The following is a 24070-nucleotide window of genomic DNA, read 5'->3' as shown; positions in this document are numbered from 1 at the left end:
CATTAGAACAACATAAAGTGCAAGGAGATAGGCGCACTACTTGGGCATTTTCGAAAAAATCTCAACAGAAGTTTTACACGTTGAATATGTACCAGTGCATTGTGACCACGAGCATGAGATAGCGGTGGTCAAGTGGTTACAGTTCAAGCTCTGTAATCGCTGGATCTCTGGAATGAGTCTTATGCAGGTTTTTTTAAATTTATATTTTTTTTTTCAGCACTGGTCATATTCTTTCATATATCTATTACAATTCAAAGGTAATATAATGAAAAAATACATGTAATTGCATGAACTTTTATTAAATTCCCAATTTTTGTCTGTTCACTAATGTTTATAATTACAACAATTAATAATAATAAAAAAATAAATGTCGCAAATTATGACAGCCCTACATTTTCAGCTAAATTTTGTGTTTATGTTGGTCGTTTACTTGTCGATAATTATAAATATAATACTTTTTTAAATTTCAGGTTTTTTTTGACAATGCTTTAAACATGTTTTTCGGTTATCCATGGACCCCTTGCCCATTCCGAATAATCGGGTGTCTACTGTATTTAAAACAATTAATACAAATTCCTAAAACTAGTCTTAAATATTAAATATGAAATAGATTTTAAAACCATTTAAGCAGTAAACAGAAAAAATTCTAATTACTTTTCAAATCAGCATTAATAACTAATGTTTTAAAAAAAGTAACATTAAAAGTTGGAAACTTAAAATGACCAGACCTATTTAGAATATATAAATATAAATATATATAAATATATATATATATAAAAGAATGGGAATAATTTTGAAAATTTTTATTTCAAACAAAAATGCAGAAATTGAAATCATATTAACTACATATAGTTACCTAATGCAACACATAACAAAGAAAGCAACACCATAACAGTTCTAGACCAACAAACTATTTAAAAAAATAACCCTAGTAAATGCAATAATGGTAGAGAAAAATATTTAAACACTTCAAACACACACACGATACAAGTAATAGTTAAGGCACAAAGAAAATAACACAGTTTGGCATAAGATCCTTTCTTCTGAATCGTTAACTGTCAAATGACTATTGTTAACATCATCTTTGTTTTAGTTCTTCTGAGAAAGACTGTTTAGTTTGACAAGTCCCAAAAACGACTGTCCTTCTCTCATAAGAATTCGCCTATTTCTTTCTCTCTGCAGGACAAAAACTTGATCGCCAACATTCAGGAACCGTACAACTGATGTAAAGCAACTCAACTCAGCCAAAGAACCAGGTATATTTGGACAAGAATTAGCACTACACATTGCAAGCAGAGTTTGTGTCTTTCCATTTTCCATTATATTTATTGCAAAACTGTTATGCAATTCTGTAGTCATGTAGTAAACCTGTATTGGGGAAGAAAAAAAAAGTTAAGCTAGTAGGTGGGTACAATGTTTTATTATAAGATTTAAAGATGAAGACACATTTAACTTTAACATATTTACGAAAGTGAAATTTTACCTTTTTATCCTTCCTGTGTGCAATGCATAGAAACAGAAAATAAACACATATCATTTTGCAAAATCCTGAACATTCAATAAAAATTCTGTTAAACAAAGTCATGACAAACCAAATATTTTACCTGAATGACTCACTAGTGTTTAGTTAATATGAAATTGTTACACTAGTTACAACTAAACTCCATTCAAACAATCAGAAATAAAAAGACCAAATTTTAAAACATCAATTTGCAGTAATGAATAACTTTGAATTTCAGATAACCTTGAATAAAAAGAGTCATTAAATTTAGGAGCACCTCTAATATAAAATGATTTAAAAATAAGGATGAGGTTGAATGAAAGACTATAAGGGCAGTATTCCAAAACATTCAGGTAAGGTAGCGAATAAGCACTGCCTGGCTGGGGTACAACCATAACCTAACTTGCGGGCCATATTCCAGAACGTGTCCAAACCAAATAATAGCATGGTAACAGATCCACAACCGTTTTAATAAACAGCTAGAAACTGGTTCCAACACATTCTAGTGGATGCTTCGCATTGTTACAGCATAAATCCTACAGATAGCAGCACCATCGCACTAAAATGGAACCACTTTTCTAATATTTTCTCAAGTACTTTTTATTTTTAATTGCAATTATTGCTTATTATTACCATTAAAGTGTACAAAATGCATCACAATAGGTTTTCCCTACTACAAAATTTAATTTGGCACACCAATACCCCTGGTAAAGTCTCCTGATGTTCTTGAAAGTGAGTATATAGGAGTTAATGGTGCCAGACGTGGGTCTGTCATCTAGACGAAATCAATGAAAGAGTGATCTCTACATATGCTCGGAAGTTTGGGCACCAGATTGATCACGGATAGGACACCAAATACTGTTCCCTAAAAATAAGGGACTGACCGTGTCTTATCTAAGGGTTTGGGAGCGGTTTAGTTCACTTAAGAACAAAAAATGGAAAAAATCAATCAAAAAAATTCCTACATAAACAAAACTGGGAGGAGAATCAGGAAAAATACTATGAAGGCCAGGTTCACGTGAAATTACATTTACTTTTAGTTTAGTATCGCAAACTTTCAAAATTTATGTTTTTCTTTGTAAAAGGCTTTTGTCTACATGTTAACAGAGAATATAGTGTATTTTTAAGTCAAATTAAATTACATATTTTTGTTTTTATGAATTCGAATAGGAAAAAGGATCATTTAAAATTTTGTAAATAATTTTCTTTAAGAAATAAATCTTGTTGAAGAATTTTTGTTTTTGTTTCATTTTCATAAACATTAAATTATTTCATTTAAGAATAGCAGCATTTAAATAACCTGAACAACAAATATCTATTGATTTAATTGGGCTGAATATATATATTAGGTGAAAATTGAACAAAACAAATAATGTAAAAAAAAAAAAAAACATTTTCTTCCACTTGAAGCCCACAAGCCCACACTGCCCCCCCCCCCCCCCCAAATGTGACGTGTCATGCTTCCAGAAACCAAGCTTTGTTTTTGTAACTTTGGTTCAGGTATTCTTTTTCACAGCTAACTTTCAAATGCTATGCAGAGTTAATTTGTGTCTATGAAGTTTTGCATAACATTGTTTCTTTACCACTTATGATCAAACACGTAATTGCACGTAAGAACACAGCAATGTTGCACACTTGGTTTTGTCGAGGTAGCAGTCTTGACAGGGAATTTGAGAAGGTAAGACGTCCTGCACCATGCAGTTATATCATTTGTTTCATCATTTATAGCGCACCCATGAGTATTTAAATTTTTTCAATTTAGTGCTAGTCTTTAGTTCTAATGTTAGTAATGGATTTTACGTGGCTTACGAACAGTTTTTTGGTACCACCAATGTTTCTTATTTAATTTTTTTTTAGAGTAAACATTTGTCTCAACTCGCTGACCATCAATGTTGTCATAGTACATTTTCGTGCATCATTACATCACAAAGTGACCATCCTCAAGTAAATACACCTGGGTTTGGCCATTTAAAGTGCATTAACTTTTATTCTTGAAGGCACAGTCTGGGAGATTCAGACCCTCCTGTTTCCTCACTTGCCATGTGGCATAGTTACTACCCCTTTAGAGATTCATGATCCGCCATCAGTTCATGCACGGAACCTCTCTCACAAACATGAACTGGCACCTAGCACCATGTATACTATATTCTAAGGACAGCACATCATCCACTCCCACCCTTTCCAGTGCACCATTCCCTTCTTATTCCCATAGAACAGCCTAGAGGGGAATATTAATCATTTTAATTTTGTATTTTTTAGATTCTGCAAAATCATAACCACCAATTACATCCTACTATGTCTATCAACTAAAACAAATATTAAATAAGCAATTTTCCCAATCAAATTTAAAGGCCTGTGCATTTAAAATGTACATGGCATTTAAACATGGAATATCTATAAGAATTATGCATCAATGAAAGCAATAGGTTTTTATGACAGGCTGTTTTCTAGCAACATATCAATAACTGTTTAACAGTTGGAAGCACTGATGTCATTAAATATTTAGTAAAAAATTCCTAGTATAAAAAACTACAAATTCATAGATTTCATAATCAAACATGACATAAATATATGTTGAAGCTATATCCTGTTCCCTCCTAAAAGTGAAGATAAATGCAAAACCTATCTTCAAACAAACCAGCAAGACAAGTGAATGTTTATGGAGAAAATTAATTTATTGGATAAGCAGATAAGCATTTGAAGAGTTTTCAACAAATATCTAGTGAAATTTATGAAACAGTGCTGAAAAAAAGCAAGTACGAGTGGCCTTTGCGTATATAAATAAATCGCTGAAAATGATACAATTGACTTCCAATAGTCTGGCATTTAATGGTCCGACACCAGCAAAGAATGTACGGACTCGACATGGCCCGGGATTAGTTCGGAGCATTCTGCGCGGTTCAGAAGCATTCGGCACAATTTGGGATTGCTCGGAAGTGATCAGCGTGCTTCCTTTTTCCGTTTCCTCAGTAGAACTCAGGAGTTGTTGACAGCATTTTCTTGTGCACTGCATAACCGGATATTGTGATGAATTAGTACAATACATACAATATGCAATTAAAAGTGTAGTTTGAAGTGTTATGTGAATATTTAATAAGGATTAAATGGTAAACATATTTTCAAAACTGCCGACAAGTGCAAACCCGACAAGTGGCAAACATTCTAACGAGGCAGAAACAAAAACATGTCACTCTGACCATTAGTCAGAAGTTGGAAATCATCAAACAATGGGAGAAAGGTAAAAATAGAAAGGTTATAATGAATGAATTTAACATTGAATCAACTATTTATGATATTAAAAAACAAAAAGACAAACTCATATGTTTTGCTTTTCAGTCTCTGATAGCAGCAAAAATGGATTCCAGACAAACATTAAAAAAAAAGTTGGAACAACTAAACAGCATACTGTACGAATGGTTTTGTGCAAAACATGTCAAAGGAAAGCCTTTAACGGCACCAATGATTACAGAAAAGGCTAAGAAGTTTAGAGATAATCTGAATATAATTGAAGGTGACTAGTTTTTTTGAAGGCTGGCTCAGATATTTTAGATTTCAGCATGGCATTCACAGGCTTGATGTAACGAGTGACATGTTCAGATATGAATAACAGGTAGAAAAATTGAAGGTTGAGTTTGAAAAAATTATTGACGATAATGAAGTCAGCTGATCAAGTATACTACGATGATGAAACTGGTCTACTTTGGCGTTGTTTGCCAAAATCAACATTAGCTGGGGTGATGAAAAAGAAGCTAACGGTTTTAAAACAAACAAAGATAGTATTACAGTTTAATTGTATTCTAATGTGCCTCGGAGCCACCTGTTAACTCATTTTTTAATTGGTAAATCTAAAAAGCTAAGGGCTTTTAAAAATGTTATGAATTTGCCTGTTCATTATGACGCTCAACAAAATGCCTGGATGACTGCCCCATTATTCAATGACATCACTTTGTCCCAGATGTTAAGAATAACATAAAAAAAGGTAAACTACCAGAAGACAGCAAGCCAACCTATTGGACAACTGCAAAGCTCAACTGCCTGTAACTTAATTTCTGGCAAAACTATCCCTTGTTTAATGCCTCTACTAGTGTCATTCAGGGAGATACTTTATCACCTCTTCTTTTTAATATATATTTATAAATGATATCACTCAGGTTCTAAACCACTCTATTGGGACACTTTTTGCTGATGACCTAAAAATACTGTTCAGTAATCCAGAATGACATCATGACTATTGATATAAATAAATTAGAAAGTATTCAAAATAAAATAATCCTAATAATGAATCTGAAGAACTTCCCTCCATCTAATTTTATTCCCCTTGTTGACCGCAGAGCTAACCTGGATTCACTCTTTGTTCAAAATTGTTATAGTTCCAAAATTAATTGTACCTATTTCCTTGATAATACAGGACTAAAAATCCCTCAATTTAATTCCCAATGACTTCCATCTTTTTGTACCTTCTACAATCATACTGACATAATTTATAAACTCATCACAAACCACAGTAATCAAATCATGAAATCTAGAAGTTAATGTACTCCTACTAATAGTCCAGTAATTATTTTTAATATTTTAATATTTGTGTGTGTGACTTAACTTTTTGTATACCTTCTACAATCATAATGACATCATTTATAAACTCATCTTAAACCACAGTAATCAAATCATGAAATCTAGAAGTTAATTTACTCCTATTAATAGTCCAGTAATTATTTTTAATATTTTAATATTTGTGTGTGTGTATATATATAATATATATATATTATATATATTATATATATATATATATATATATATATATATATATATAATATACAGAGTGTATCAAAATTCATGTTACAACGCTTGAGGGTAGAAATCTCTTATTATTTGCAACCATTTTGCCAATAAACATGTTGCCAGAAACACGTAGTTAAGCCCCTGTAGCCCCAGAAAGAGTCAGCGTAGGCAACCCGTTGTAGAGTGTTATGTTGTGGATGTGCGGGCGTTCGAGTAGAGAAATAACCTTTTTAATCGTGGCACTGATTTTAATTTCACTCTGAAATCAATAACAGCTTCGGCTTTGTTTCACAACATTGAAATTGTTGCATACGTTTTAACGTGACAGCCTAAAGCAATGGCTCAAAAACACGCCCACCTTGAGCGACACAGAGGTGGCAACGGCGAATCATGTTTTCACGGATACGCTGGAGCATGTGTGGAATCGACCTTATGATTTTGAACGCTTCAATGATTCGCTGTGTAAGCTCTTCTACCATTTCTACTGGCGTAGCGTAGATAAGCCCTTTTACGTAACCCCACAGAAAGAAATCTAACGGGGTTAGGTCCGGTGACCTCGGCGGCCATGCGACAGGGCCCGCTCGTCCAATCCATCGGTTTGGAAATGTTTGGTTTAAATACTCTCGCACTTGCAGGGAAAAATGAGGTGGTGCCCCGTCATGTTAGTACCACATCACACGTCGGACATGCAATGGAACCTCTTCAAGAAGACCTGGTAGTTCGATCTGAAGGAAGTGGAGGTATCCGGCGCCGGTAAGTCGTGGCGGAAGAAAAAAAGGCCCGATGAGTTTGCCGTCAACAATACCGGCCCACACATTAACTGAAAAACGTTCCTGGCGAGCTGTAACACACATTGCATGCGGATTGACATCATTCCAAACATGACTGTTGTGCGAATTGAGAATAGCGTCTTGAGTGAACTTTGCTTCATCGCTGAATAAAACCGCTAACTCGGGGTTCCTCAATACTCTTCGAATGTACCAACGAGAAAAGGTCATGCGAAGAGGATAGTCCGTCGGACCCATGTGTTGCACTTTTTGAAGGTGGTACGGGTACAAGAGTTACTCATGAAGAACTCGCCAAACAGCCATTTTGTCAGCGTCCATATCGGAACCTTCTGCCCTTGTGCTTGTATCCAGACTCTCCTCAAATCTCTGAAGTACATCTTCAAAACGGGGAGTACGAACCCTGCGTGGAGCACCAGCATTTGGTCGTGACGGCACATGTACCAGTATCACGCATTCGCTGAGTAAGTCTTGCAAACATGGTGTGAGCTGGAATCCTACGACCCGGATATCGTTCTTCGTACAGATGACGGGCGGCTCGTCCATTTTGTCTAGCTTCCCCGTAAACAAGCAGCATGTCCGTGTACTCACTAAACGTGTACACCATTGAGCTCCACTAAAACGTCGCCCTTTTCAGAACCAAAGGGAAAGAAATAACACCACGAGTTTGCTTGTACGACAGAACAGTCAACGACAGACCACCAGTGATATCAAAACACACTGCAATGTCACACTGCGCAGTGCTATGGCACGGCACGAACGGAAGAAAATAGGTGAGGGCGCCATCAACGGAAGTAAAAAGGGGCGGGGGTCAGCATTCGACATCGTACAGTCCTCTCGAGCGCTGCCCGGCATCGTAAACACGTAATTCCCCACAGCATCGTCTGTCTCTCACAAAGCCCAACGGGTTGCCTACGCTGACTCTTTCTGGGGCTACAGGGGCTTAACTACGTGTTTCCGGCAACATGTTTATTGGCAAAAATGGTTGGAAATAATAGGAGCTTTCTACCCTCAAGCATTGTGTAACATTAATTTTGATACACCCTGTGTGTGTGTGTGTGTGTGTGTGTGTGTGTGTGTGTGTGTGTGTGTGTGTATATATATATATATATATATATATATATATTGATATTTCCTCTTTAAATAATTTTTAATTTTGTGTAAGTTTCCTTTTTGTACATTTTATTGTTGTAATATATCTGTCCTTAAATTTAATACTTGTATGATTAATTGTTCATGTATGTGTTATGTATTTGTTGTGCTAGACATTTTTCTGTTCAGTCACTGTAAGTATGTGGTAGGCTCGACTTTGTGTGTTGGCCAACTGTGGTATACCTACCTGCTGAGGATTCCCCTCAGGTAGAGCTTGCATACTCTGGTGCCATCGAGGTGGAGTGTCCATTGAACTTGCAGTGGACTCTCTTTTGTCTTTTTTTATTATTTCTGTTTTTGTCCATTTTGTACCTGTATGTATGTGTTGTGCCCACTGCTAAAGCCCTACACTGTTGGTGGGTATGTTAAAAATAAAAAATAAAAAAATAAATAATCTTACAGATGTATTTGCTCTATCAGGGTGTCCACTTATAAACTCAAAAAAATTTCCAGTACATGAAAAAAATTTCAAGTACATTTTCCACCAGCCAAAAAAATTTTCCACCATTTCTCAGCAGATTTCTACAAAAAAAAATTCTTGGGAATTACACAAACATGAATCTGTGGACGGAGGGAAGGATGAGTATAGTTCATGTGTGGTAAAATACATATTTTTACGGCCCTGCTAAATTTTTCATTCAAGAAATCTCAAAGTTTCAGTGATTTCTCATCGAAATACTGCTGTGTGACTAGTAAACAAATTGTATCATAATAACTTATACGTTATACAGTATCTACTAACAGTAAATGGCTGTCGCGTGGGCCTTAAAATATTCATTTTAGCGGGAATAAACTATACAACCTAGTCACACAGGTGTGGAAACATGAAGGGAGGGAGGAGGGTGTTGAAGTGTTGACAGTTTCTCACACAAAAGGTTGCACGAAGGGAGGAAATGCTGGAATGTTAGGGGGAGGGAGGAGGGGTGACAGGATGGTTTGTTTTTCTGGGAGGGATGAGTCTTGAAGAATGTGCAGCAGGGGAGGGAGAGGTAAGCCATATGACGTCATGCTGCCGCTAGCCTGGCTGGACGAGTGACGAGTCACGCGCGCGCCACTTACGTCGCAGAAGCTACAGCCGCCGCATTCTTAAACAGAATGTTTGATGTTTTTTTTTTTTTGCTTATCTTATAGGACCATTAGTAAGAAGGGTATTAAAGCCTGCACAAAATATATAATGCGTGTTAAAAAATAATATTTACATAAGCTTTCATTGTGATTTTTTCAATTCTTTTCTGATTATTTTTTTATGTCAAAATTTACAATTTTTTGACGGTTACTGAGAATGTATTCGTAAAATCGATGCTTTGTAAAATCGGGGTTCTAGTTTATTTTAAAACACATGTGTTTGTCTGTTAAATTCAAATTCATGTAAATCATTAAAAACACTGAAGTCCCATATGTGATATATTATATTAATCCTTCCTACACCGCGCACACAACAGCCCCGCCGTGAAGGCGTACAATAATTATTGCACGTATTGTCCCACGTTAGCCGAGAACTGAGTGTATCCGAGCGAACACGGTCTGGCAACCTAGCCACGCCACGGCCATGCTCACAACGCACTCTGGCAAGGCAAGCCAACAGTTTTTGACGTTTTCGTTCATTGAATCTCGGTTCGCAGCTGGGCGTAACACATGTTCCGCGCAAATTCGTATCACCTTTAATTTGAGTTGCAAATGCACCAACTTTTTTAGATCATTTTACCTTCCCTCATAAACTTATCTTTGTTTGAAATTCCAGTACAAAACAATGACTTTCCCGTATTAAAAAAATATCCCGTACTTCCCGTATTTTCCCGTACAGTGGACACCCTGTCTATAAATTAATGTTTAGCAACCGTGGGAGATACTGCGCGATAATCTGGAATTTTCAGTACATAATCCAGTACCTGAAAATTCCGAACGTGCCGGATTATCGGAAGTCGACTCTAATTTATACAAACCTACTAAGTGTAGTGTGAGCTAGGAAGTGATAATTACATGATACTTGTGACAACTAAAAGTAAAGGAGAAAATCCCTTTACCAATCACTCAACTTAGTGACAGAAGTCTAGAGTCTACTGACTCAGAAGAAACAACTAGGCTGAAATATTTCTTACCAAGCATAAATAGATAAGAGTGAACTTTTTTTTTAAGTGTGTTTGCTATCTTTGTTTACATTTTGCTGTTAATGTGGCAAAACTGTAATTTCTGTGCAGCCAAGGCTCAAAGGCTCTCTTTGCCTGTAGAAACTGAATGCTTTTTGGGTATAAATTTATGTAGTGGTCGCAAAATAATATATAAAAAGTCTTCTCCTTCAGTGAAATTAGCAACAGCACTTCACATAAATTGTTTAAATGTTAGTTTTTTCAGTTCTTTTGTTGAGATTATTGGTTAGTTTCCATGACGTAATCTTTATTTGATAAGATAATATACATCTATGTAGCTCCTGATACAGCAACAAAAAAAAAAAATTCAATGCTAAAAAAAATGTCAAGGTTTGTTTACCTGGAAATGACCAGCCAGTTAGGCATTTTCTGAAAAGTACACAATTACAAATTTATTCTTATTGATGTTACGACTGGCCAAGTAATAGACTTTATTGTAAAACAAAAGGGACATGTAACTAGAGATTCCAAAAAACCAGCACATAGAAAAATATTAACTAGATTACTCGAAAATTGTTTTAAAAAATTAATTTTCCTTTACAATTGCCACAGAAGGATAAGTAAATTACTGAGGGCAAAGTTTCCCTAAATAACACACAAGAAGACTGATAAATGGCCTTTGTATAAGTCTCTAGCTAAGAGGCTATATTAAATCGGTAGAAAATCACCATAACTACAAAACTGTAAAACTAGCTTCATAAACCACCTACGGTGGTCTTGTCAAATTTATGGTGGGGACGAAACTGTCCTGGTTGGAAATTTTTCAGTCAGTCTTGTACATATCTCAACTGTGTCACACAGTTATTCAGAGACTTATAAGTGACACATCCTAAAAGATTTCTGTGTGATTCAAATTACTTGGGGAACCAATTACTAACTCTCAAATTTTAAGTAATGTCGGGGTTCGGAATGAACCCTGAACCTTCACCAGATGAGTGTGATATGTTGATGATTGTGGCCATAGAGGACCCAAATTATTAACCAAAATTTGACCTGTCTGTTATGACAGCACAAGGTATTTCATTAAACAAGCATTTGTTTTACATAAGTGTTTGCAATGACTTTTTCCAACATTGTAACTGTAAGTAACATTTGTTAAGATAAGATATAAAATTACAGAATGATATGCTGCAATTACAATGTGTTTCCTTTTAAATCATTCTGCTAATTATATTCCATTGTTTTGAATATGAATGGATCATAAAATAATTTCCTTTTCCACTTTTACCCATAATCCGTTACTTAAAACAAAAAATAAACTAGTTATAAAATATGTTAACGAGATATGTAATTTTTTTCTTCAAAGTTTAAATAACAGAAACAAAACTTTTTTTATTTCTATATTGTTCATGCAGTATCCATTCATTTTTTCCCAACTAATAAAACAGTAAACATTTAATTAACAATTTTGTATATTTACCTGGGCATATATTAAGTACAAGCCAGCTTCGGACATTTCCACAAGTCCTCCTTCTTTGAGATCATACTGAAAGGCTCCAAAATTACCAGACATAGCCTTATCCTGAAACCATGGGGCAATGATACCTGAAAATCAAAAACATACAACAGCAACTAAGAGGAAGATATAATAAAACTAGAAATGGGCAGGATAGGAAATTTTTGTTCGGGAAAATATCAGGCGGGGAAAAAAATCCAGCAATACATGGGACAGGTTTATTTGATGTTGCATTTTTTAAAAATTATCATAGAATTACAAAGGGAAAAAAAATGTACTTTTTGTTGTGCAATCCATAAAATAGTGATTATACATTTATAGAGGCAGGTAATCTTCGAGGACAGCAAAATACTACAAAATAAGGCTAACATTATTTAATTTTTATGATAAATAAAAATAAAAAACAATTTTAAATAGTGATTAAATTAGCTTATTATTACAATTTTATCTAGTTTTTTTACTTGTTTTAAGCCAAGGCCACACAGAAAGCTATTCTAAGTTCGTGATGTTCACTGCACCAGGTGGCCAGATAGGTCCTCCCCCGGGAAAATTTGGATTTTAAGGTGTAAAATAGTGCTATTTTAGCAGTTTTCAGTACTTAAATTTAAATATTGTAATGGTAAAAATTTTTTAAATTTTAATATGAAATTTGTTTGAGAGATGAATAAGAAATTAATTAAAGATTTGGTGCTAAGGGGGGGGGGGGGGGTTTGAACCCTTAACCCCCCCCCCTCCCTGGCTACGCCCCTGGGAGAGACACATCCCATGGCATTCAAGTGATAATTCTGAAAATGATATTCTGCTGGCTCTCACCGTATGCAAACATAAAAAGAAATGGGTTCATGAAGTTAATCAAAAAATAAAGGAATTTACGAATTTCATTATTTGATGAAGCATTTGCTTGTGAAAATGAAACCAAATTTATGGACAGTTTTAGAATAAATATAACTAACTTTGATAGCATTTATTTGAAATCCAATCCCAGGAATTGTACTGCATATCCTGCCTTATATATTTTTCCATCAATTTATTCCATAAACATGAATATTTACATAATCCTTCAATGAACTTTGCAGTCCACATGACTATTTAAAGCACAATACTGACAAATATTAAACTTCATAAAAAAGCTCATACACCTATCCCTCACTTAGCACATCTTCAGATTGTGTGGATTCATTTAGCGCAATGTGAATTTTACTGCCCCAGTCTTGAATAGCACGTCTGTATATTTCAGTAAGCACGAAATCTCGGCAGGCAAAAAAAAAAAAAAAAACGTCGAGCACGACACCTGAAATTTGTTTCAACTTCTGTAAACAACATATGAGCTGCGGGATACAGTTAGCCAAATAAGGGGGGAAGAGATGCGCGTGCAGGTCTGTCTACGCTATTGGCTGTTGTACAAACATCAGCTATGGCAAGTTAAATTGTGGCTATGGAGTGTAAAGGTCCGAATGTTTTTACGTCCGCTCCTATGCCGCAGTGATGTACAGTTTTCGCCTAGCCACAAACCGGGCCGTGAACTCAGTCTAGCCAGTGGCAGGGAATTCACTCAAAAAAGCAACGTCTGACCATTCAGCTGCCGGTAACTGTACGTGCTTGATCACTCATATTGCATCATGTTAAAGTATTTGAGACAAAACTAGAAGTATTACGACGCACAGATTGTCATGAAACCATGCTTATGTTGGTCGCAATTTAGTTTTAAGCAAGTCAACTGTGCGCACAATCGTACAAAATATGGACGCTTACCAAAAGTTTATATAAGTCTGATGCTGTTGGTTGTACTAGCGGGAATATATTTGACATTAGATACCGGAACAAAAATGAACAGATGATTCACGTGGAAAAGGTTGTCAAATGAATGTTGCAATGAAAACAATAATCATTGGCCTGGCAGGATTGGTGTGAACCAGGTGCAGGGTGTCTACCAGATCAAGTAAATGAAATTCCCTGATTTTTCCAGGTTTTCCAGGTATAAAACTGAACTTTTCCAGGTTTTCTGTAACACAATTACGACATTCCACAAAACTGAAAAAACTGCATAACAGTACATTGACGGGTTTCAAAATATTTCAACTCACTTAAATTATTAAAAAAAAAAAAAAAAAAAAAAAATACCTTCTTCCAGACGTGGCCAAAGTGACTCAATTGATGGCAAATAAAACATGCTGCTACAAATATTTCACACACTTACTTTTGCAAAAACATAAGTAAAAGGAAGCTCCCATCAATTTCGCAGTGACTCAACTTTTGCGTCTATTGCACTTGCTTCAGAACGAGCCAAATCCAACACTCGAGCCTTCTTCAACTGCAATGCCTTGATCTCCTCTTCAACTCTTCTTTTTCTGCCTTCTTGTCTGTAGCTTCCTTTTCTTTTTGTTTGCAGGGCTTCCTTACGCCTACAACTAGCTTTTCTTACATACTGTAACATGGACTTGGTGATTTCAACATGCTCTACACCTCCAGAATGTTGTCTTTGTGCAATCAGTGTTTCTTCCTGCAAGTTTTCAGTCAGCAGATTAGAATTCACTGAAAATCCTCTTTCCAATGATGCATTTCCATTGGAAAGTACCAACATCATCCTCACAAACTTTAGAAGGCCTGTTTTGGCAGCTACTGTATATGCCTTAAGGATGAGCATCCACAATTGATCAAAGCGCCAGTCTTCTCGAGAAAAAGACGAGAACAGTGCTTCAGAATCTTGCGAGGAACATACCAACTGATATGATCACTCAATGTTATCAGCTTCTTGTCCTTATAGCCACTTGTTTTGAAGACAACATTCTAAATTGTAATTCACATGCTGTTTCCTCACACCCGAATTTAAAGCCACAGACGGACATAAGCAGGAAATTCCCTTGGTAAGTTTGTACTTCAGGGGACTTTTGTCTTGATGTTTTTTTACCATAACCTTTAGACAAGTCCTAACATCATTTTTCAGTAACAGGACAGACTTTACTGGTACTTTCTCTTTCTTGATGGCATGGCATACTGCATAACCCAACTTGATATTGTTAGCAGTCAATAGATTTTCCTGGTTATCTACATCCAATTGAGATACATTGTGTTTCTCCATAAAGCTCTTCAGTACCTCTGGTTTCAAAAACTTTCCTGCCAAAGCTAATAAAATGTCTACCAGTATATCATAGAGAAAAGGTGCCATGGGTGCTTCACTTTGGAACATTGTGAGAAACAATTCCAGCTCTGATGCCAAAGAGTAGAAGAATGTCAATTTTACTTCTAGAAGATTATCTTCAAGAGCACTTTTCACTACACTGAAAGACACAGATGAAATAGAAACTTCACTAACATTTCTTTAGGTGGGGTAAAGTATTCATGGCACGCTCAGCAACTGCAGTATTCCATCTGATTGCACAAAATTTCTTGGAAAAAAGCTCTGATCCAGTTATTCTAATGTAATCTGCCTTCCTTGCAGGTACATGTATAAACAAATAGTAACTGTGCTTGAAAAAACTAACAACATCCAATTGTATAGCAGAAATTCCAGTTTTGAAAGCACCATGGACCGTATGAAGTCCACAGCTACCAATTTCTAGCAACGATGGCGAACCTTCACCAAAAGTGTCTGTGATATGTATTTTCAAAGCTAACAAAAATGCCCAGTTTACGTTGAGGGCATCCATAGATACTTAAAATTAAATGCACCTGTCGGTATAATCCGAACGTGGGAAGCACATGCTGCAGTACGTACGTCAGCAGGATAACAGACCAGCTTGAACCAGTTTGTATCACGTGATTTAACGCCACTTCCGAATTCGATGGTAAATAAAAGAAAATGGACGTGGGAACTATTCGTTATTTTCCATCCAAAAATAAAATAATGGGACGCGATACACTTGATGCTACGTCAATGCAAGCAGATCAATAAACAAAAAAGTATTGCCAACTACAACCTACTAAACAAAAATTCCCTGATTTTTAAAAAAATTCCCTGATTTTTCCCTGAATACAATATTCCCTGATTTTTCCAGGTTTTCCAGGTTTTCCAGGGTCAGTAGACACCCTGCAGGTGGTGATACGCGAATAGGTAAGCTCTTTAATTTTTGAAAAATTAAAATGTAACTATCCGGACAGTAATATCAGTTTCACTGTCAGCAAAGGATTGTTTGGAAATGTATGCGACGTGAGTTGAAGGTCACGCCCGGGCGGGCAAGTCAGCCAGCCAACTGACGATAAAGTACATAACCAAGTATCTCCCGTTATGCGGTGTCGTATTTGTTATACAAAGTCCGGTGGGAGGCAAAATACTGAGAATCCACACCCAAACACTTAAAATTAAGTGAACTTGACATTTAAAAATCAATTTACATCAATTAATATAATTTGGGTCTAAAAATTGCAAGAAAACAATGAAAATGTCTGTATAAATGAATTTCTAATTATTGTTTGGTTTTATCTGTCCATATCATCTACTGTTTAATAACATGCCACCATCACAGATACTGCAATGATGACTCGCAACATCCTGCTATGCTTGGTTGTCCGACACAACTTTATTAAACAGCTCTACAACATGTTACATGAGTACCCTACATTCTGTGCAAACTACACAACACAGCATACCAACCTAAGCTCAGTACACAATTGTCACCTAAGATACTATGTTTCAATACTAAAATATGTGAATGCAGACAGCCAAATGCTGAACGCTATACAATCTATACTTCAGCCAATATTTTTATTTCTCTAGGCTGAGTTTTGTTTATGACCAGCAACCGTTTGACTGTGAAGTGAATCTTCTCTATCTATGGTTCTATGGAATCTATTCTCGTTGTGTGTATATGATGCTTGTTAGGTATGTTTATAAAAGTACAGATTGTAACCTGCATATGTTCAATGTTCTACCTACTGATGTTAATTAAGCCTGTGATTATGACTTGGCATCTTAAAGAAGTGAGAACTCTAGTTGAATGGTTAAAATATAATTTAATAAAAAAAGAGAGGGGGCAGGGGAAACAGAAAAAAGAGTGATTCATTAAGCAGTGCAGTTTTTTTCTATTTTTATTAGGTGTTTATGCTTCTGCTGACTTTTATTTCTGCACCAACCACCTTTATAAAGTTATTTCAATCTTAAATCAAGAACTGCATGTTATTCTTGCTCACATTTTTATTAAAGGCTGGTTCCCTGAAATAATGAATAGAGGTTGTACACCAAGCCTTCAGTAGCAGGGGTAACAATTCAGACATCCGACTAGCTCCCAATTGGTCTACATTGCACATTCATAAACAATGAAAGAATTCTGATGGGCACAGAGAATAATTAAGTTCCACAAAATAACTATCTATGCGGTTCATTAATTTTACCTGCCTCTATAAATTTATAATCACTAGATTTCAGCCTACACAACAAAAATTATACAATTTTTTTCTTTGTAAAAGAATATGTTTTTGAAATTGTAACCTCAAATAATTCTTGATTCTGTCCCATTTCCTCATAATTTTCTTGAACCAAAATTCCTCTCATATAATTGTAGTATCACATTAGCATTAGTGTATGGCTGAACTAGGTCTAAATAGAATACAATAATTATAAAACATGAATGTTTTGGGAAAACTAAAAAAGTTAAATTGTCTCTTTTTTGTAACTTTACTTTTGAACATTAATATTGTATAAAATTAGTTGAAAATTATCTATATTATGCGGAGCCAAGAACATATTTACTAACAAATGTGACACTTCTATTTAAAAATGTTTTTACCTAAAATCATAAAAATGCAGCTCTAACAAGCAATTTTTTGAGTCCTACAATTATAAAATCAATCAATCTCATTTTAAAAAATTTGATGGAACATAATGTAATCTACTTTTATCAGGACTGCCAGTCGTCTCCAACTCCAATAGATTAGTCACTTTGTAACAAGTCACAATCGTGCCCAGCTAAGATGATACACAAACAAAAACACTAGAAGAATACTTCAACAACTTGACGACAGCTGTCGTGTCTATCCTGGTCGCTAGCCCCGCTGTTACCCATAGCCGTCTGGTCCGGGCATGAGTGTAAAAAAGGGTTTGAGTGGTGCTTCGAGTGGTGAGCGCACCTGAGCGCGGCGGCTGGTGTGATAAACGACAGTGCAATCTGACCCGGACCGCGTACTGTCTCCCACACATCTTGTGCGTCCCCCTCCCCTGCTTCCCACTCGCCGTGCGCTGGTGCGTGGAAGTCAGTCGTAGCTCGCCTGTCATCCGCGACGGACGCGTCTGAGTGCTGCTCCGCACTTCGCCGCTAGCGACTCGTGAGTGGTTCGCCATTTAGCAGCCAGTGCCTTAACGACATAGACCGAACTAAATGGCGTCTCGAGCGGCCGACAGCTCGAGGGGTCGCTGTTGTCCTGGCCCCCTGTTGTAAGCCACAAGAGGAGAACCCGTTTACTCCCTGAGTTTTAGGCGGGCCGGCGCTCTCGTCACGACAGGGAATCACTCGCAACAGGGGTCACAGAGCCAGGTGTCGTCAAACTGTTGCAGGTATTGGGGTGCAAATTCTGTTAACAGTTATATAATTTTCCTAAAACTGTTACTCTTTGAATTTATATAAAACAGTTGAACTGCATCTATTCTTTTTATTAATTTCACAACCGAAAATACATACATACTACTGCCGAGCCGAGACGGCACGACCTCTCGACCTGGCCTTCACCCAACGACTGACAAAACTCAGCACATCACAAAGCTTACAGAAATAAATCAGTTAGTTGGGGACTTCCCCTTACTATTGGCTACAACACTTACAATTACTATACAGTGCTTTCCCACTCAGCGGGCCTTTCCCCAGTTGTCAAATGTCTCTGTCTCTATCTCACACCTCTGTCTCTTCTCTTTCTATTCTAATACAAAATTCGAGGTTTCCCCAGTCCTGGTGAACGTCTGTCTCTCTTACAAAGGATACAATAAATTATCATCTATTATTTCGGTACCACTGTGTCCGCACGTCTTTCTTTATTTTTACCCACAGCACTGTCTTATGTTTTAGACACAATACAATCACACACAATGAATCGTACACATAAAATTATCATTATTTTAAGAATACTTAAATGAAACAAAACACTGAAATTCACTCTTACATGCATAATAACCTATAACCTAGCCAACCAAATGAAAAATCAGTAGAAATATAGTTAAAAGGCTTTTTGAAATAAAATAATTAAACATCTAAATTATTTACAAGAATAATACTAATAATAGAATATGAATACAAAACTCAACCTTCAAAAGTATTTCAATGGAACTCAAACAATGCTATGGAAACATTAAAATTAATGAACAAACTTCAAAAACATTTCAGAAAATTAGAGCTGGCTGTCATTAACATCCAAAAATGTTAAGGTTATAATTTTGCCCATTTGTTAGTTGAAAATCAAGGCTTGGCAAACTTTTGATGGATGCATAGAGAGACAGAATTATTTAGGCAATGTGATTAGCCACAGGTCACGTGATTGATGGTGTATGGCGGATGTACAGACTGTCATAAATCCCGCTGTAATAAAAGTTACAGTTGTTGTAGGTAAGTTACTTACTTACAATGTGAACTATAAACAAAGTGAAAGGGGTGGGAGAACTATTTTGCAATATACCACAGAATATGTTTGCAGTAAAATGTAGAATATGTAGTAAGTAAGTAAGAGCCTTAGGATGGTCTATGTATTCGCTAGGATAGTTCCTAATACCTGCCCTCTTCATACATCTTGAGAAATATGCTTACCTATACTAATGCTTGGTCTGGATTCATACCTGTAGTATTTACACTAAAAAAGGTTGAACAGCAACAAACACTTACACAACATGCATACCTGGTAACTGTATCACTAAGGTATTAACACACAATTCTACAGCAATTTAATGGCATAATAATTATGAACTTATGAAATCTGTAAACACTGAAATAGGCAAGGATGAGTTTTGTTCCAAAGATTTATGTTTACAGTATTAATTTACATGTCATGTGTGACTACATGCTTTCATTTGACCTAACATTCTGAAAATAAAAAATCATCCACCAAATTGAACCTTATAATCCTTAAGCCACTATGCTTACTTTTATAAAAAGAGAATAAAAAGTTTGATGTATTTTTTACTAATTAATTATAGATGTTGACCCAAAAATTACTGGCAATTAAAAAAGTAGCATAAATTACCTCCATCTTGAAATATCCTTTCTGGCACTCCACCTATGAAGTGCAGTACAGAACCTAAGGGAAAAAAAATTAAAAAAACCAAAACTGATTCTCTGGAAAAAAATTAATGATTTAACAGATCACACAAGACCAACTGTGATATGCTCAAATATAAGATATACAACTATTACAAATACGGCCATAAGTTACAAAATGACAACTATGGCAGAATACAAATACATTTCGTACAAGAAACAAAAATTCTTTACATAGTTTTGGAAAAAATGTAATTTCACGAAGGATAGTTTCAAAGTAAATTGATTCCTTTAACCAGACATCGCAGTGACAGATTACATAAATAAAACTTGTGATTTAATAAGTTTGTGCAGAGCATTTGAAACTTAATATTTATTTAAAAGAACGAAATTCAAAACCAAATTATTTGTTCCTTTGTTTACAAGCATGCATAATTGGCCAAAAAACAAATTAAGTCTTGTACTTGGGCGTCAAAAATTAATTCTGCTACAAATGTGTAGTTTGCATCGGGATAGAACAGTTGGAGAAACATGAATGTAATATTAACTACTCTGGTCCAGCTACATACATCAATGAAACAATGTGTAACCACTGAAGGACTTAACCATTTATTTAAATCTCATTGAGTATGGGCAAAGTTTCTCATTGGTGATGGCGATTCAAGCGTTTACGCTTGTGTTCGAAAGAGGGCTCCATTCAGGTGGAAAGTCACTAAGCTAGAATGTGCAAATCATGTTGTGAGGTGCTACACATCGAAACTACACCAGCTTGCTGCTAATGTGAATTACGATGAACAAGCAAGAAAAATATTGAAGCAGCATATTCCTCAGCTGTCTGCATCTGCTCGTGGTGCTCTAAGAGAAAATTGTGGAAATCTACAACTGAGATGCGACCTTGAAAATGGGCTACGGCATGTGTTTGGAGACCACTGTAACTGTAGAGAATCGTACTGCAAAAGAAAAGACACTGAAAGCACCAGTGTATTGCCATTGTTAGTGAATTCAAAGCTGCTAGATCAAATTTATCAGTGTCTCGACGATGTGATGCAAAAGTCTGGAATATTGTTGAAAAAAACTATTACAAACACTGCAGAAAACCTTATGTCATTAATATTTACGTTTGTTGGTGGTAAACGAATTGACTTCTAAAGAAGTCGTTCATACCAGCGCCGTTGTTACGGAGCAGCACGCATTCATTCAGACGGACCAAGTTACATTTTGAGTCATTGGAAATTATTATGCGGGAAAAGTCCCGGCCAAACTGCAAAGAAAGTAATAAGACAATGAGAAAAATTACATCTATTTAATTCAGATAATAAGGAGTCCTCAAGGCACAAAAGTAAGAAACATAAACCTCAGTATGGTCCGGATTTTGACACAAGCAGCGTAAGAAGACGTAGATGATGACGAATTGGAAATGTAAGAAGGCTGTGTTAGAAAAACTGCAAAAAGAAGCATCAAGTGAAGATAACTGCACAAAACTAGAAAGAATACTGTAGGTCAGCACGATAATCCCTTGTGGATCGAAGCCAGCAGCAATCGCCAACTGCTTCTAATTTCGGAGCAGTATATAAGATGAGAGAAACCACGTCGTGCCACAACATGGTAACGAAAATGTTAGTGCATAAGGACATACACTCCAAAGCAGAACAGAGTAAAGGTAAAAGAATATGGTCTGTTTGGGAGCTAGTCCAGTTGAATTGGTGGGTAATACTTGACTAGTGGTGCTGAAATGTGTGCCATCAATCGGGAAAACCAAAATCTCGGAAGCAGCAAAAACAGGAAAAATTGGTGTTCAATACAAAAATGGGTCACTGAAACTTAAGACAAATCATAAGTATTGGTATCAGATACAAGGATAACTTTTGATAAGTTGGAAACAGTATTGTGATCTCATTAGTGGAATTGAAATGTAGCGAGATAAGCCAGATGATAAGTTTTGGGAAGATAAACTACTGCCAAAACTACAAACAGATTTTTTCATGTGTTGTTTGTTACCTGAAATCGCAGACAGTCACATTCTGAGAGGCATGAAAGTTCGGGAATCATATTTTATTGTAGCAGCCAAGAAAAAGAAAGGAATAGTAATAACCGGAAGACTGATAATTATTTACACAACGTATGATTATATTCTGAGTAATGTGTAACAAAATATTTAATGGGATCATACAAATGTTGTGAAGTGTGAGGGTAGGTGTGTGTATTTGTGTATTATCCTGTAAAGAAAAATTTAGGGCTATGAATTTTGTCTTTACTGTTCTACAAGTTATGTTTGTATATGTAACAATTATGATGTTCCTGTAATTTTTATTAGAGTATGAAGAACTTTCTTAAGTGTTGTTCTACAAGTTAAGTGTTTTTAATTTTCAATTGTGCCACTTTTATACATATTCTGTTTGTTAATGTTATAATTATGATTAAAATATTATATGAATTGACGTGTTTAGAAATTACAATTATGCTGCCAAATTATTAATGTTTTGTGGAAACAAGCATGTACTTATTTTGCATTTAATTCTGTAAAATTTTTCCTGTAAACATTAGTCTGTGTGTTGCTTGGGTTATACTGCTTAAGGCCTTGTCAAACTGTAAATTTTTCACTTCAACATCTCCCAATAAAGTTAAAGGGTTATGACATCACCGAAAACATCACTAATGCAGCATGTTTGTTTGACAAGTCGGATAACTTAACTTTTTATCAAATATTTTCCATATAGGACAGTTCTAAAATATATTGGATGTTGGATGAAATCGGCCACTGAAAACGTGCCTAGCAAAAGCGGAAATTACATCCGTTTCCGTCACAACAATTTTTTAAAACTGAGAAGAACACATGGGCGATTAAAGAGGTTTTAAAGTGAGATAGATAAAATAATGTTAAAATGAATGTACTGTGCAAAAAAATTTATGTGTAAAAATGAAATATGTTTCTATATCTTAAAAAAATTAGTGAACATTTATTTCATTGTGTAACAAATATTATTGTGAATTCAATTTACATATACATTTTCAAAAAAATTTAAAAAGCACAAATAGAGTAACAAGTTCATATATTACACTCAGCAATTTGATGCACTGATTTCAAAATTGAGATTAAAATTGAAAAATGAGATAGGTAGCTCAGCCAAATCAAAACTTTGATAATATGACATTATTTAAAACATATTTGAAGTTATCTGTCCAAATTTATTTTATGGAGAAAATTGAGAGCCATTTTCCATCCAATACTATCCCACCAGCTCTATTGTCAAATAAATTGGAAACAAATATTTGACAATGTGACAGTGCCTTTATAATTAACTTTTGCGTTGAGAATACAGAATTTCATGCTAGGTTGTTGCTTCATTGTTTCGCTAGTGCTTTGCTGTATTATTTTTTAACCAACATTTGAGACTTGTTTTCATGGCAATATAAATCTGAAAACATACAGTTTATCTCATGCTATTCACTTATGGTTACAGTCGTTTATGCTGTTTTGCTGGTACAAGACTATAAGATTTCTTCACCAGATGTCAGCAACTTGCGTGAAACTGTGTAATTAATATTAAAATAACAGACAAATCATTACTACATACTGCAATATGTTAAACATTTTTTTTATAGAAAATCTTACAGTAAAAAAATCATAAAAAGGCTGTAAGCAAAATATAAACATCGGTAAAATTGTTTAGGCAAGAAAAAATAATTGATCTTCTTTGGTAAACATTTTAGTAGATGAACATCAATCATTAACCAAGGTAACGAATGTAAATGACTTGCACAAAAATTTACTTGATGTTATTTAGTTAATTTTTTGGTGTAACCTGTAAGTTTTCGGGATATCATAAATATCTGACTTCTTAATTAGTCTATTGCGACCTCTTCTTGTTACTCGTTGCAAATTACGACTTCCTTCAAGATAAGTAAAAATTATTTTATGCGCACAACACACTGTGTCCAGTATCGCTCCGAACAACTGCTTGCCTTTCAGCAGTCTAGCACTCGCACGCATGTAGCTGAGCAGGCAACACTGTTCTGTGCACTCCCTACCCTCCCTCCCCCCCATCATAGCCTGCAAGCAGATGTGATTCACCACCACT

The 24070-nt window shown here is 35.5% G+C and overlaps 1 protein-coding gene across 5 annotated transcripts in view; it reads right to left on the bottom strand.

Moving 5' to 3' along the window:
• Positions 1-788: 788 nt before the first annotated feature.
• Positions 789-24070, bottom strand: part of LOC134529429 (uncharacterized) — a 53426-nt gene continuing 30144 nt past the window's right edge. For 4 of the 5 annotated variants that reach the window (XM_063363506.1, XM_063363510.1, XM_063363508.1 and 1 more), the window contains exons 3-5: positions 19978-20031; positions 11785-11909; positions 789-1368 (exon numbers count right to left, since the gene is read on the bottom strand). In XM_063363506.1, the coding sequence (XP_063219576.1) occupies positions 1090-1368; positions 11785-11909; positions 19978-20031 (458 nt within the window). In that variant the 3' untranslated portion in view covers positions 789-1089. The remainder of the gene's footprint in view (positions 1369-11784; positions 11910-19977; positions 20032-24070) is intronic. The other variant, XM_063363509.1, reaches the window with a different exon arrangement.

Source organism: Bacillus rossius, chromosome 2 (genome assembly GCF_032445375.1).
Source record: "Bacillus rossius redtenbacheri isolate Brsri chromosome 2, Brsri_v3, whole genome shotgun sequence".
Lineage (NCBI taxonomy): Eukaryota > Metazoa > Arthropoda > Insecta > Phasmatodea > Bacillidae > Bacillus > Bacillus rossius.
This window is presented reverse-complemented; position numbering and strand designations above follow the sequence as displayed.